Source organism: Engystomops pustulosus, chromosome 6, assembly GCF_040894005.1.
Source record: "Engystomops pustulosus chromosome 6, aEngPut4.maternal, whole genome shotgun sequence".
In the NCBI taxonomy this organism is placed as follows: domain Eukaryota; kingdom Metazoa; phylum Chordata; class Amphibia; order Anura; family Leptodactylidae; genus Engystomops; species Engystomops pustulosus.
Window position 1 is genome coordinate 157,236,919 of NC_092416.1, and position 16,357 is coordinate 157,253,275.

The window sequence follows — 16,357 nt, forward strand, 5'->3', positions numbered from 1 at the left end:
AAGGAAATCTACCATCTGAAAGATTCCCCTCCCTGCAGAAATAAACTTTAATCCTTGGATATGCAAATTTATTTCAGGGGGCTACTGAGGGTGTGGAATAGCCTCAAGCAGCTTTGTGGCAAAGGCTACTTCATGCCTATAGTCTCCTCTGCATACCCGCTCGTCGGATCGTCTTTGTCTCAAGATTGGCAATGTGCTGGCATCAGGCACTAGCAGCGATACACGTGCTACTGCGTTTGTGCAGGGAAGAGGACGCCACGAGCGGGTATGCGGGTGCGTGGAGTAGACTTCGCCCCCTGTAAGGCTACATTCACACGAACGTATGGGGGACGTATATACAGCCGACGTATATACGGCGTATATACGTCCTCCATACACTTCTATGGCCTCATGGCGCTGTACGGGAGAGGTACGGTGCTGCACACGTGCGGCACTGTACTGCTCCATAGCCCGTAGAAAGATGGGACATGTCCTATCTTTCTCCGGAATACGGCGCCGTGCGCTGTGTATTCCTATGGAGAGGGGTGGGGGTGAGCTGCACTCATCCCCTGCTCCTCTCCCCGGCGCAGATGTATGCCCGCCGTGCTATGGTACGGCGGCATACATCATGTGAATGTAGCCTAAGGAGAACTATTACTTCCAGTCAAAAGCCTCTTACTAAGCCAAACCAGTTCCCTACACTGTACTGAAGAGATGCAATCTTACTGAAGCCCATTGACTATTCTAGACTCAAGATGGACCCCATTATACTTCCCCGAATTGCCAGCCGACCAGCAGCACCTGTACTATTACAGTTCCTGCAGTACTGGTGCTGCAGTTCCTGTGCAATGTCTACAGTCCAAAATTGGACCAAAATATGTGTCTGTTTCCACAGGCTGAAAACCCTTCATCCGCAGCCGACTTTACTCCGAGCATTTGTATATGGGGCATCATGCATTTACACATGTGTAGGGTGGGTTACGAGAGTCAACTGCTGGATCCTTTGCCTTAAAAAACAATACTTCATCATATTGTGTGGAATTAACCATATACGGTACTTAATATATGGTTAATATGTAAAAAATTAGTAATAACGTAAAAAAATAATCTCTTCCCTGACCCAAGCCGTGATTTTCACTGTGTGCGGATCCTGTGTAAAGGGCAGGAGACAGTGTGTGACATCTCGTGCCCTCCTCCCCTTCCTCTCCTCTGCGTCCTGTCATTTTTATTTGGAAGACGTTACTTTGTGAGCGCATGCATAAATGCCAGCAGCAATTGCCATATTACTTGCTCCACTGAGGTGAATAACATTGTGTCTGCAGAGGCCTCTGTGGTACCACGGGCAGAGGACACAGCAATGGGGAGATCCGGGCTTTTCGGAGAGCTTCGCTAAGCGTGTCTTGTTACTTGAAACGGGAGTGTTTTGGGGTCTGCAGCTCCTATTAACACGTTAACAAGAACATTTTCAATGGAGCGTCCCTCGGCTCGCTGGTGTGCACACGATGGCTTTGCACATTACTCCTAGATTTTGGAGAAATAGATAGACGTCAGTGGCATTTGGTGAACTCGTATCCTTCCTATATGACGTTGTTAGTGTAGCAGATTTTTATCATTCCATTTTTATTAGCATTTTCTATTGCGAAAGCAAATCCGGTCACCATTTCCCTATTTACGTCTGGATGGTTCGCCCCCGCATCCATAGGAAGAGGTCATGTTTGTAAATATAAGGGAATGTTTGGTTCAGACATGTATAGAAATGGGGAAGGGTTAGTGAATCAGCCCTGAGACCGGATCACTTCCTCCTGCCGTGATTCACATACGTATTGGATAGTTGTCACACAAAACCCAGACACAGGACAACACCATGGAAAGCCCCGAAGGACTATTAGATAGGAACAAGTTTCATCTGCCCCCTTATTCCGGTTGCTTTTTAAAGTGATCCATGAAAATAAGATGCCTGGAAGACATAGACAGGAGATTTATAGCCACATTTCCTGCGGATACAACTTTCTTCACACCAATTCTGATCATGATCATTGCATCAAAACCTGGGCAATGTTGTGTACGTGCTAGACTGTAGTCGGTGGCGTAACTAGGAAAGGCAGGGCCCCATAGCTGATTTCTGAATGGGGCCCCACTTACCACTTAAAAATATACATGCAGTATATACACTCCATATATACACACATACATACACTACCATATAACCCCATGCATCATATACACAGACATACAGCATATACACATCACAAATAATACATATATATAGCATATTGACACTAAATACCCCAGATGTCGGGGCCCCCTGATACTGTGGGCCCCATAGCAGCTGCTATGGCTGCTACCCCTGTAGTTACGCCCCTGACTGTAGTAGTATCACATAAGTTATACACCGATCAGTCATACCAAAAAGGGGCTACCCAACAAATTAGAATCGCCTCATCTATAGGATGGGAGATTGATGTCTGATTATTGGGGTTCCAACAACTGAGAACTTCTATCGCTCACAAAAATGGAGGCCTGAATCTGCCATATGTGAACGAAGCACACATGTGAGTAACACTCCATTCACTTGTATGAAGTAGAAAGCATGGAGATAAATACAGAGATCGCACTCCCACCGAGTGTTCATTTTGGTCAAACAAACAACCCACAGGTATTCCGATTCTGGAGGGTTACCGGGATATCGCTATATATAAGGTGGCAGAACATTGTCCTTGGTCTGGAGTGCAGCTCATCCAGTCAGAGGTCACCAGATATTTGGTAAAATTGGACAGTCGCCAAACATGGAAGAAGTTCAAACCAATGTTCAGTACATCAAAACTTTATACTTCTAGGTAGGGATTATACGTTTCATTACAAGAGAGGACTTCATTCGCATCCATGGGGAGGAAAGACTGATGTCCAAGCTTATTTGTCTGATTTTTCCAAATATCTGATGGCATCATAGCCGGGGTCATGCAGATTTGCCCTGTTTTATCCATCAGCTACTTCCATGCAACCCAAAGGTCTGTGTATTGTATTGCAAATAGATGGAAGAAATGTAAATTATTCTGCAACTTTTGTATCAGTATGTAATTTTTTTCTAATAAGACTGCTTAAATATACCATAACTTTTTATTATATCTAAAAAAAAAACCCTATACTTTGTTTTTTTCTTGGAGAACAGATCCAAAGTGAAATGGAGAAAGACGTAGAGATCATCCAGCAGATGAACCCTGATGGAGGACCGGAAACCGATGTGTTGGATGAAGATGGCAGTAACCAATCTACAGCTCAGAGGCCTTCTACACCACAAGAAACCAGCAGTAGAACAGATATACTCCAACTAGGGTCCCACGGCTTGACTACTGATGAGATTGCACCTCAGAAACGAGATCCTGAAGATAACGACCAAGCGGAGTCAGGGATGGATGAGAGTAGACCGCAGCTGGAGGATCCAAAAGAGGATCTCAACTCAAATAACACGGGCATGGAAAACTTGGATGCCTCAGTGTGCAAGGACGTTAGTGAAGGTCCCTTAGATATGAGCACTGATGTAGGTCATGTAGAACAGGAGCCGGTCACCTCAGAAACACATAAGCTAGATATCGCCCAGTGCCTTCAGATGGTGAATCCCAATCCAGAAGACAATACAACAGAGCTGGTTACTCAGCATCTCGATGTCATAGCGACAGAAAATATGGATTCTAAAAGTTTCCCTTCAAAAGAGATGCCAGATGATCAAATCAGCGGAGGCACAGATATTATATGTGCATCTAATGAGGAAAACCCGCCCAAGACGACCACACAACAAATCCCTAACACTGTACAAGAGGTGCAAGAACCAGGATCAGCTAATATTATTGTGCCAGAGACTTATATAAAAGAGAATTTTCAGCAGCCTGCACTAAATCCAAGCAGTCTCGACGCGGCAGATGCTGCCGAGAGGCAGAACGCAGACATCGTGGTTACCCAGGTGCCAGATGTCACCATGCATCACGACTACACCGTATGTTCTTCACTATGTGTTTTGCAAATACTTCCTTTTGCTTATGGATGATTACTACAGCTAACAAAATATTACACACAAAAAGTTAGACCTGGGAGTGGGGGTAATTAAGGGTCTTGGTTGACATAAAAATAGACATATAAGGCTGGCTGCCCATGAACAAGTACGGTCCAAGAAACTTACTCCATGTGCTTGTGGGATTTCTAGATTGAACCTCTTATCACTGACATGCTAAGTTCAGTCCAGTAATTAGAGGTTCCAGTTTCTAGGACTGTTCTCATTTATGGGCGACCAGCCTAATATAACGCTGACACCCGCTATGGATTGTGCAGGCTATATCTGGTAGTAGTGATGTATTTGATGTAATTGCCTTGAATTTAACTAGACCTACAATAGAGACTTTGGGCATTCCAGTCTGAGTTGGGGCAGTTGAAGAAAAGGGGGCTAATTTTAAAAGGTTGGCCACTTCTCAATGTGTTCCGTTAAACATGTCTCTGCATCTATATTTACTTGTGCCTTTGCATGCTTTCATAGCTTCAGTCTTTCCCTGTTCTCACCATGCTGCCCTCTGCATATATGCACAATGCTACAATCTCGCTCCCTGCTCTGGGCCGGCCTCATGGTGTTTCCCACTGTGTCTTTTTTTTCACTGTCAGTCCTCACTGACAGAGGCAGGAGCATGATGAGTCATAACTCTCCTGCTACAGCTCCTCCTGTTCAGCCGAGCTCAGATATGTAAACAAAGAAGCACAGAGAGTCTGCACACTGTAAAAAAATGATTGGCAGAAATGATTAGCAGGAATCACTTCTACATAACAGGGCAGATTAGTCATCCAGATGGTTATGAGAGCAGACCCGATCATTCAACTTTTTGTATCATGGCTTCTCATTTCAGGAGGCAATACCCCCGACACAGATCCTCCCTTGTCAGTCTGAAGCTTGCTCTGTACCTGGGGTATGCAGCATATGTCAGTCAGTCCTTACCCAGACCCATCGGCCTGTCCTCATACCTTCCGAAGTCTCCACAACTACCTATCAAGCCAACTCTGCCATGGATGGGATTATACACGGCTCGATCAACCCTCAGCTTTTTCAAGGTAAGAAGAAATAAATAACATCTATTCCCATGTTTGAGTCATTCCATGGTCTGTCCGTACATTTGTTGTCAGCACCAACGTGACTCAGAAGAACTTGTTCCAAGCTGTCAGCCTGTGTCCCCGGATGAACTCCTCTGGGTCTCTGTGACCCCGGTCCTCTATGCAGAATGATTTGCATGTATACCACACCAAAAGAAAAATTGTGGATTTTGTGGTTGCTTAATTATTTCCCAAAAAGCCACGTCCTCTACGAAGGGTTAATGATGAGGCGGAAAGGAATCCTGGCTGTGGAAAACTGCAGACGATTAACCTTTAAATTGAGCATTAAGAGTAGAGCTGGGATGTATATCTGCTGCGGATAATGCTTAACCCAATATGGACCCGGGCACTTTCCAGTGATTTTTGTGAATAGTGGGGTAAAGCGGCCCTAAGATTAAGTTGCACATTAGGCCATTTATCAATTTATAGAAATAACTTTCTATTTTTTTAGGTTTTATTTAAGGGGTAAATAAATGGTTCTGCTGAAGACGACCATGTCTAGATGGTCGAGCATGTAAAAAAGTTTGGGACCTTAAGTCAGGAAGGGCCAGCTAGTCTTTGGTCTCACAGATACTGTCAAACAGTTGGTCATTCAGGTTTATTGTACCTTTTAGGCTGCATTGTTACAAGCACCGAAGGCCGAAATTCTGAGATCACCCAGTACCTGATCCTGCAGGAACCTGAGGCTGGTAAGAAAAATATTGTCTTGGCAATGCAGACAAATTCATGAAAAATACTTGTTATATAAATATGTAAAAAATAATTTTTAATGTATATTTTTTTTTTATTATACAGCCACAGCTAGTTACCCCTTGACCACAAGTCCTATTGCTGTTGGAGAAGGATCCCCATCCCGGTCATCTGGTGCTCAGGATGTAGCGGCTGACTTGGAAGCTCTAGAAGGGATGATGGAAGTAGTAGTGGTTCAGCAATACAAGTGCAAGATGTGCCAGTACAAGAGTTCATCCAAGTCAACCCTACTCCGCCACGTGAAAGAGCGTCACATCCAATCAGGTAACGATGTTGATAAGTGATAAGCGGAAACGCATCCTAAAATTCTAGAAGATCCGGTCATGGCATCCCACACCCCATGATCAGCTGTTTATACTGTGTACAGAAGCAAAAGGCTACATCCACTGTGTAGTGCACTGTGGCTCAGTGGTTAGCACTACAGCCTCGCAGCGCAGGGGTCCTGGGTTCAAGTTCCATCCAGGTCAACAAACAAGAGTTTGTATGTTCAGGGTTTCCTCTGGGTCCTCCGGTTTCCTCCCACACTCTAAAAACATACTGGTAGGTTGATTAGATTGTGAGCCCCATTGGGGACAGGGACTGATTTGTCAAAGCTCTGTGCAGCGCTGCGTAATCTGTGAGCGCCATATAAATAAAGGAATTGTTATTAATTATTATTATTAGTGGCCAATCCAGGGTACTGCAGTATACAGATCCATCTACATCCAGCTCTGCACATTGTATATTTCTGGCGCCAAGGCAGAAATAACTGAGGTGTGAACTGGCCCTTAGCTGTCAGCAGGGAACATTAGTCATCTGCGGGTGATAAATGTGCTGCTGCGCAGATGATCCTCCACCACTTCGTTGTGATGTAGGCATGCTTCATCACCATTTTTGTCTTTTAGTCAATAAAGATGAAAGGGTACTTCACAAAGTGTCACGACCTAGAGAAGAAGAGGAGGAAGAGGAAGATGATATTATGGATGCTGGAGCCATAGATGATGCTGATGGTGAGAAATCTTGTCTTCTCCCATGAGGTTTTGTACAGAAAACTATTTCACTTAATCTGCAGTTGACTTTTATTTGGCTGCATAGATACAGTAGTAATGACACTACTTCATCCTTTTCCTTCATTTATACTATTGTTTTCCTTTATCCAATCCCAGATGATAGTGACTATAGCCCTGGAGAGGATTCAGCTCACAATCATCAGTTGGATTCCTCAACCACCGCTTTGGCGAAAGAAAGGCCACGTAGACGTCCTGGACGTCCACGCAAAGTTCCACGCTTACAAGGTACTGCAGCATTACATTACACTGTTGTAACTTTTGTTAAAGGAGTATTCCAACTGTAGACACTTAAAGTTAACCTGTCATTCGGTTTTCACCATTAAACGTAATGACAAGTTCCCACAGAGGTCTATATTCCGTGCCCCATGCTTTTTTTTTTCCTATATAAAAATCCTAGCTAAAATCACTTTAAAAAAGTGTCTGGCACTAGGAGACTCACCGAGTCACAAGGGGCATGTTTTTCCTTCAGCCGAGTCACTGTGTGAAACAGCTCAGCTCCTTCATTCCCCCCCCCCCTTCCCTCAGGAATGAGTGAGATGTCGGCTGTATGTGACTTAACGAATAGAATTCCTGAGGAAGGGGGGATGAGAAAGCTGATTTCTCTTTCTCGGGTCACACACAGCCAATGTCTCTCTTAACCCCCTCATTTACCCCTCCTTCATTCCTGAGAGAGGGGGAATGAGAGAGCTGATTTCTTTTTCTCGGGTCACACACAGCCAATGTCTCTCTCAAGCCCCTTATTTACCCCTTCCTCATTCCTGAGAGAGGGAGGAATGAGAGAGCTGATTACTTTTTCTTGGGTCACACACATCCACCTTCTCTCTCAAACCCCTTATTCACCCCTCCCTCATTCCTGAGAGGAAGGGGGGGTGAGAGAGCTGATTTCTTTTTCTCGGGTCACAAACCGATAATGTCTCTCTCAACCTCCTTATCCACCCCTCCCACATTCCTGAGAGAGGGGGGAATGAGAGAGCTGATTTCTTTTTCTCGAGTCACACACAGCCAATGTCTCTCTCAACCCCCTTATTTATCCCTCCCTCATTCTTGAGAGAAGAGGGAATAAGAGCTGATTTCTCTTTCTCTCTGATGTTATTCTCATTTTAAAAAAAACCCTGAAAAACTGGATATTTGGGCATATGCAAGGAAATGCTATGAATGTGTAAAACTGAGGTTGACCTGTGCTTATTTCCAGAATGGAGGTCCACTGACCTGGTTGTTGAAATTGCTGCCGCTATCACATTCATGCAAAGATTGACTGTAAAGATGCATGTGTGTGGCTCCATCCATTCAATGTAACCAGACAGAACTTTGTATTCTTATTCGGTCTCACTCGGTCCCCGGCCTTTGTTCTGTATGCTCTATAATGGGAATTTTTGCAAACTAGGGCTACACAGAGACCATTAGTTTTTACACATAGGCAGTAAAAGGCTGGAAGTAGAACAATCTGCCGCGGGAAACATATTTAAGAGATGGGACTTTTCAAGATATCCATGGTTATTGCTTTGTTTTATGATGTCTTTGGTGTGTATTTCCTTTCTACAGCTCCAGAAGCGGACGTTGGTCCTCCACAATTGTCTACAATGGAACAACCAGTGGAAATCAACGTCACCCTCTCAGATTTTGAAAACAAGGATGCCTCGTCTTTCTCACCACAAGAAGAGAAGAAGATAACCTGTCGACCTCGTGGTCGTCCACCCAAACACTTCAGAGGTCGGAAGTATCATCGTTACAGAAGCCGGAGGTGAGTGTGAGATGCAGCTACGCATATCCATTTCTCCATGTTGAGTGGGGAGATATCTGCTCTTCCTCAGGATCCTATATCTTGTGTATCAGTATTTCACCCATGTGCTTCTTCTGTAATGGATATAAAATATTTTCATGCACAGCCTTATCATGGACCAGGGAATCTTTGATATTTTACTTTTGAGAAAACTTTGCATAACTATATAGAACAAATAATTACAAGAAACTTTGTAATATATCTTATGATATAGAATGCGGCCTTCTCCAGCTACTTTGGCTCTCTTCGTTCTTCCTTCACAACTGTTTTTTCACTCAGACATTTCTTCTAAATTTATGTCTCGCTAGCCAGACAGAAGTTCGTGGAGTTGTCAGATTACATAGAAGCTCTAAGTAGAGGGGAAGGGGAGCAGTGAGTCACAGCAGCTTGGTCTACATCCACCAGCACGGAGAGATACAGACAGCAGCTCACGGAGGGGTCAGATTACATAGAAGCTCTATGGAGAGGGGAGGGGAAACAGTGAGTCACAGCAGCTAAGTCTCCACCCACTTTCATGGAGAGATGCAGACAGAAACTCAATGAGGTGCCAGATTATATAGAAGCTCTATGGAGAGGGGAGGGGGAACAGTGAGTCACAGCAGCTAGGTCTCCACCCACTAGCACCGAGAGATACAGACAGCAGCTCACGGAGGGGTCAGATTACATAGAAGCTCTATGGGGAGGGGAGGGGGAGCAGTAAGTCACAGCAGCTAGTCTACCCAACAGCAATAAGAGATACAGACAAGCTCACTGAAGTGTCAGATCACATAAAGGCTCTATGGAGGGGGAGCAGTGAGTCACAGCGGCTAGGTTTTAATCGACTATAACATAGAGATACAGGCAGAAGACCAAGGAGGTGTTACATTACATAGAGGCTCTATGGACAGGGGAGTGGGAGCCATGAGTAACAGCAACTACGTCTACTCCTAGCAGTGTAAATAGGGCTACAAACTAGAGATACAGACTCTAGTGATGAGAACTGATAAAGACTTTTAAGTCACATCATGACCAGAAACCCTGTCACTCCTCATCTACACATATGCTGTAGGGCAGATTTTTGCAAAGTTTGTTGAAAGGCTTCTTGCACTTTCAGTCTAAGGCTATATTCACACTGCCATTGCCCTCCATACCGTAGCACGGCGGGGAGAGGAGGAGGAGGAGGTGAGCCCTACTCACCCCCGCCCCACTCCATAGGAACATATGGCGCTTGGCGCCGTAATACGGGAAAAGATACGACATGTCCTATCTTTTTCCCGGGTACGGAGCGGTACGCTGCCGCACGTGTGCTGTACCGCACCACTCCCGTAGGGCGCCGTGCGCCCATTGTCTTTAGTTGGGGACGTATATTGGCCGTATATACGTCCTCCTTGCAGCAGTGTGAATATAGCCTAAGAGTGGAGCAATGAGGTATGAGTATGTGTCTTTGATATGATTGTAGCCTCACAAGTACATAATGGTTTGGGCTTTATTTGACTTCATCCACAGGTATTATAAACCACCGAATAAACCTCTGCTTAGACCTTTCATCTGCCGGGTCTGTGGCTCCAGGTTCCTCACACAAGAAGACTATTCCTTCCATTTAAACTCCCATGATGGCAATGACCCTCAAATGTTTAGGTGTCAGCAGTGTAACTATCAGTGTCGGAGATGGTCTTCTCTAAAGGTAAGAAGATTTTCCTCCCATATATAAGTTGTTTGGTTTAATAATTGTTGATTTTCACCAGGTGTCGCTGCTGCGCCGAGGTCCGCCGAAGCTCACCTGCTTTTTTCTGGTGTATGTGAGTGCTTGATCTTGCGACACAAATGGCTTTTTAAATTCTGCGGTTTTTCCAAATCCTTCAGGTTTTCCGGTGGCCACGCCCCCCTGATTTCTGTTGCGCGAAAGTCGGCGCGATTGCGCCAAAAATCGGTCACGTGCGCTACAATCCCGTGAAATACAGCGCAAAGCGGAAATATTCGGGAAAAACCCGACGGATTTGCGGCTGCGGACCCTTAGTAAATGTGCCCCAATGTCTTTTGAACCATGGCGCCTATAAACCTTCTGGTTTCATTTTAAAGATGATAAATTTTCCATTTAATATCACATATAAATCATAATAAATTAGGGACACTTACTGTGACTGTGTTAATCTTCTTTTATATGTTATCCATGACCCCCTTCCTTTTTAAAAGTCAACTTTTCAAATTATGCTAATGAGTCAAAAGGGCTCCGGGGCTGTTTCCAGAGCCCCTCCGTGCTGCAGCTTTACAGGGTATTACAATGTCTCACCCTTCTCCCTGCTCCCTCAACACGTCCTTTCCTCTCTCTACCTGATGTAATCTCACTGCAGCAGAGGAAGTCTCAGCACACCGTGGGAGAGTAAAGTGCTCCTGCACAGTGTAACAGCCTGTGAATCTGTAGCGTGCAGGGGCTTTTGTTAGCCCCCCCCCAGAGCCCTTCTGGCTCATTAGCATAGTTGTAAAAGTTTTTAGAAGGAAGGAGGCCATGGATAACAGATATAATAAGATAACCACAGTCATGGTACCTGGATCAATGAGAAAGTGTCCCTGGTTTATCATGCTCGAGATTGATGGTAGATTTCCTTTAACAGTGGCAACTAGAAACACAAACATGATGGGGAGATTTTCTCTTTTGAATTGTAATAGTAATGAGGAGGAGGGAAATCGCAGACAAATACACAACACATTTATCAGAACTGGTAAATTAGACAAAATGGGGTCAGCGGCCGGAAGGAACAGGCATATTTTGTATTTGTTAGGTTTTTGTGTCTCCTGTTTAGTCGTTATTTTAATTATAAAACCGTCGATATCCTCATTTATAGAAAGTATGAAATAATATATCATTGGACATATAGAAGTGACATCCCAGTATTTAAAATCCAAAAACTGGGCCTCATCCAGGGCTCATAGTTTACTGTTCTATAGCCATTTATCTGATTTTGTTGAGTATTGTATGTTTGTTTAGATCACAGATTTATAGTCTTGCACCTTGTCTGTTTTCTTTAGGAACACATGTTCAACCACCAAGGAAACAAACCTCACAAATGCGATCAGTGTAACTACACAAGTGTCTACAAGAAGGATGTGATCAGACACTCAGCTGTGCACCAGCAAGAACGGTAGGTGCCATATGTACCATATGTGTATGCGTACTCGAGTGTTTACTTTCCTTTCTTTTTCTTGTATCAGTGCAGTGAATAAAATAGTATTAGTTAATCTCCATTTACATGCATTTTAGGTCCCAGAAATATTTTGGCCTAAAAATTATTTTCTGCTCATTAAGGCTAATTAGCCAGGAATATAATGTACATCTTGCTTCCCAGTTACAAATAGCTTATGTGGATTAGACGTTGAATATGACTTTGAGTATCCTGCTATGACCGTAACCTTTCGGCTTTTTTATTTTTCAGGAAAAAGAAATGTTTAATGGTAAGAATGGAATTCAAATCTATACTTCATTACAGAGGGGAGGTGTCTTACACCCAGACACAGGCCAGAGGGGAGGCTCCTGCTCCAGCCAGTTGTCTTACACCCAGACACAGGCCAGAGGGGAGGCTCCTGCTCCAGCCAGTTGTCTTAAACCCAGACACAGGGCAGAGGGGGGGCTCAGGCTCCAGCCAGTTGTCTTACACCCAGACACAGGGCAGAGGGGAGGCTCAGGCTCCAGCCAGTTGTCTTACACCCAGACACAGGGCAGAGGGGAGGCTCAGGCTCCAGCCAGTTGTCTTACACCCAGACGCAGGCCAGAGGGGAGGCTCCTGCTCCAGCCAGTTGTCTTAAACCCAGACACAGGGCAGAGGGGAGGCTCCTGCTCCAGCCAATTGTCTTACACCCAGACACAGAGCAGAGGGGAGGCTCAGGCTCCAGCCAGTTGTCTTACACCCAGACACAGGGCAGAAGGAAAGCTCCTCCTCCAACCAGTGGTCTTAAAGGCAGGAACAGGGCAGAGAGGAAGTTCCTGCTCAAGCTACTTGTCTTGTAGCAAGACACGGGACAGAGGGGAGGCCAGTTGTCTTTTAGCCAGACACAGAAACAGAGTTCCTGGGACACCTATTAAAGGGGTTGTCGTGTAGTAAGTCAAATAAAAGTCAGATTTAGGGGAGGAGTTGAGAAAGGGAAGAATGGTTTGGTCTGTTGTATTGGCAACAATCGTTGCAGCTTTTCTGCTTGCTGAACAACAGAGACCAGGAACTGTGCGGGAGGTACAGCAATGGATCTATGGGACATAGGGAGATAATTACACTCTATATCCCTGGCCTGCATTTTGGGGGCACATAAAAAAACATTGCATTACTTGGACAATCCTGTGTCTTCATTATAATCTATACTTCTGTACTGCTTTACCCCTACAGATTGAAAAATCCACTACCTACCCCTGCCCCGTGTGTAACCGTGTATACTCCATGCAGAAGCGCCTGACGCAGCACATGAAGACGCACAGCGCTGAGAAGCCACACATGTGCGACAAGGTGCGGGACCTACAACTACTCTCTGATCTTTTCTACATATTACGTTTTTAATTTTTTAACTGCATTCTTAACGTGTTTGTGTTGTCCCCTTTTAGTGCGGTAAAGCCTTCAAAAAGCGATATACATTTAAGAATCATCTTCTGACCCATCTGCACTGCGTGGAAGAAAACAGGTAATGCGTCCGCTTGTGAAGTCCGGTTATTGACACAAAGGGGTTAATCCCTTATATAAATTTCACCTACCTACACGGTAGAGGATCAGCTTATAAACACTGGAAAGTTGTTGTTTTCTTGAATGGGGGTGCTTAGCCCCTTATTAGCACAATGCTGGCCACACACGTGCCATGGCGCTCCATTCGATGTCTATGACCCAGTACAGAGACTCATGGACCTTGAATGCAGTGACAGGGAACAATATTTAACCATAGTGGGCTCCAGTGATTGATGGGGCCCCAGACATTCATAATTTACCCCTGGATTTGTAAATAAGCCTTCTACCCCAGGATCCTGTCTCCATTATACGGCATGTATTGTCACCGCTCCGCACACACACTCGCCCGCTGTTGGTTTTGTGAATGTGCCATACAACAGACAGCAGAATGTAAACAACAGCTGGGGCGATGCAGGATGTCTGAGCACACTTGGTCTTATGAGCAGCTTAATTTATCCACACTGCCTCATAATCAGCCTAAATCGTACAATTACACATTTGTCCTAAAAATAAAAAATCTTGGATGAAAGGTTACATGCTTTTTTGGCCTTAACACTTTGAGTTGCATCTGATTATCAGGAAGTCAGGAAAAAAAGGTCTGTAAAAATGCAAGACTATATTTGTATATCCTAAGCAGATGTTTCCCTAAAAATCACTGTGGTAGCACTAGAAGCTGGAGAACAGTGGAGCAAACACAATCTTCTGCATTGGCAGGTGGCTGCATATATAATTGCATAACTAGTCCAATGTGCCATTCAGGAGTTTAGGAAAGCAGGTCCACAGCACCACCACAGTCCAGTTGGTTTTTAATATGCTATTTTTATTTTATTTTTTAAACCACTTTGTCCGCAAATCTGCTACAAATGGCCGATCAGGCCTCATCATTAAGGGGTTAAGGGGGTTGTACCAACTTTATCATGCTATCCATAGGATTGGGGCTAACAATCTGATCGCTGGGAGTCCCGGAACTTCCAGTGATCCAGAAAACGTAAATCCCATTCTCACTAATTAATTGAGCAGCGGGTCCAGCCTGTGTCCTGCAGCTCTACTGAATACTATGGGAGCTTTGGAAATTGCAGTACACAGCGCTCCAGCACTGTCATTATTGTGTATATGAGAGCTGGAGATACATGACATTGAGCTGTGCAATTTCCGATACTCCGGCAATGGACAGGCAGCAGGGATTCATAGTAAGAATCCTTTGTTCTATGGATCACTGTGATGGGGGGGGGGGGGAGAAAGGTCTGTTCTCCTGATCTGTGGGGTTCCCAGAAGTTGGACCCCCACTGATCAGATCGTTTTCTTCTTTGCAATTTATTACATACTTTTGACCAGCGCCATAATATGCAAAGTGGTGCATAACACTAGAATAATTCCTGCGAAAGACTTCAAAAGGTGGTGATATGGATCTTGATTTATTTGCACTTTAAAAAAAAACCCAAAAAACTAGGTCTAATAATTTTCTTTTAGTTATTGTACCACATACATGGAGTGGGTTTTGTCTAGTTTCTTGCTATTGATGGCTAGTAATTAGAGATGACCCAATGTTTTGGTTTAGGGTTCGGCCCACAGGACCCCAACATGTTGCTGGATTGGTAGCCAAACAACATGTCCCTCTGGCCTATCATAGCTATGGCTAGTAGCATCAATTTGCTGTACTGACTCTTCAGCCGCCAATTCGGCAGTATGTCCAGCACACGAAAACACTAAGGTAATTATCGGGTCCGCTTATCTCTATTAGTAATACAGAAAAGTGATGAGCAGTGCCAGGGGCTGTCTGGCAGACTCTTCTCTACAATGTCCAGCATGTCCAGTGTTTCCATCAGCATCTAAAAGTTGCATGGCCTCCATTTACATAGGAATGAACCAATTTTGGCTACAATTTACACCACTTTCTATAGCGGATTTGTGGTGCCCTGGGAGGTTACACACCCTCCTGGAAGGCATAAAGAAAGGTGGTGTGAGGATGGTGCAGAGGAAGTCGCACATTTAGGCAAAATCTCGACCCTACACCTAAACGTGCAACATAAATCATATATTTTACGTTATCTCGCCCAATGTAGTAAGAGACCAGCCTGTCATATGCTTCCCTTATGTAGAATCACCTATACAGTCTTGGGGTCTGTCTCCGTGGGCAGATATTCTGAGTGTTGGTGAATGATATAGAACATAAATGCTATGTCAGGGTCTTCTGGGTCACCCCTGATAATGTAAAGCAGGTCCTCCTTTGCTTCTGCACGACTCCACCATGATGACTTTTTCCTAGAATTAGTATATAGATCTGACTCTGCTCCTAACCTCACTCTCCGTTAAATGAAACCCCCCACCATCACTGAGCCGTACAATCCTGCTCTTCCTGGAATAATAGATTGAAGTGTTCATACCCCATCGGCCCACCTGGCATCCACTTGGCACCTGCTCCGGATGATTATACCAACTTCATGTTCTAACGAAATAAATGACAAGGCTGAAGTCACCTCTAGCAAAGCATTCCTTACATAAAAAGCTGTCATGGCAACCGTGAGAGCCCGAGTTTATTTCGAGGCTCCTCTTCATCTGGGGCTTGAATGACCTTCTTCTGGAGTGCAATCACATGAACGTACTCGGAGCGTTTTATAAAAGAATGGAAAAGCGCCATGGTAAAGTCTCCCGTCAAGAAATGTGATAATGTTAATAATAAATAGTTCTCATTGATTGTTATATAGTTGTTGGCACACTTAATGGTACCTTTCATCAGAATCCATCATCATTTTTGAATTGAATAAACTCTAGACAGAGATAAAGACCCTGTACAGCTGTGTAATCATACCTATCTGTGTACGTGTGGTAAGTAGCAGCAGGACTGTGAAAAGTGAACTTTAAATCCAGGTTTGCAGCTCCTGCAAGTGCTCTGGGCGCGTCTCTCAGCCAGAAGAGCTTCCTGCTCTGTGCTGCTTCACTGCTCTTTGCAATGAACTGTTCTACAGCCCCTCCCCTTTGCTCTGAGTGGCTGC

At 44.5% G+C, this 16,357-nt stretch overlaps 1 protein-coding gene across 2 annotated transcripts in view; it reads left to right on the plus strand.

Annotated features, from left to right (window-relative positions):
• The window catches only part of ZNF335 (zinc finger protein 335), a 43,545-nt gene that overhangs the window by 15,039 nt on the left and 12,149 nt on the right, over positions 1–16,357 (plus strand). For both annotated transcript variants that reach the window (XM_072112005.1, XM_072112004.1), the window contains exons 2-13: positions 3,149–3,970; positions 4,866–5,067; positions 5,721–5,795; positions 5,902–6,120; positions 6,741–6,845; positions 7,002–7,130; positions 8,448–8,646; positions 10,171–10,348; positions 11,692–11,804; positions 12,096–12,114; positions 13,038–13,154; positions 13,250–13,326. In XM_072112005.1, coding sequence (XP_071968106.1) covers positions 3,161–3,970; positions 4,866–5,067; positions 5,721–5,795; positions 5,902–6,120; positions 6,741–6,845; positions 7,002–7,130; positions 8,448–8,646; positions 10,171–10,348; positions 11,692–11,804; positions 12,096–12,114; positions 13,038–13,154; positions 13,250–13,326 — 2,243 coding nt within the window. In that variant the 5' untranslated portion in view covers positions 3,149–3,160. The remainder of the gene's footprint in view (positions 1–3,148; positions 3,971–4,865; positions 5,068–5,720; positions 5,796–5,901; positions 6,121–6,740; positions 6,846–7,001; positions 7,131–8,447; positions 8,647–10,170; positions 10,349–11,691; positions 11,805–12,095; positions 12,115–13,037; positions 13,155–13,249; positions 13,327–16,357) is intronic.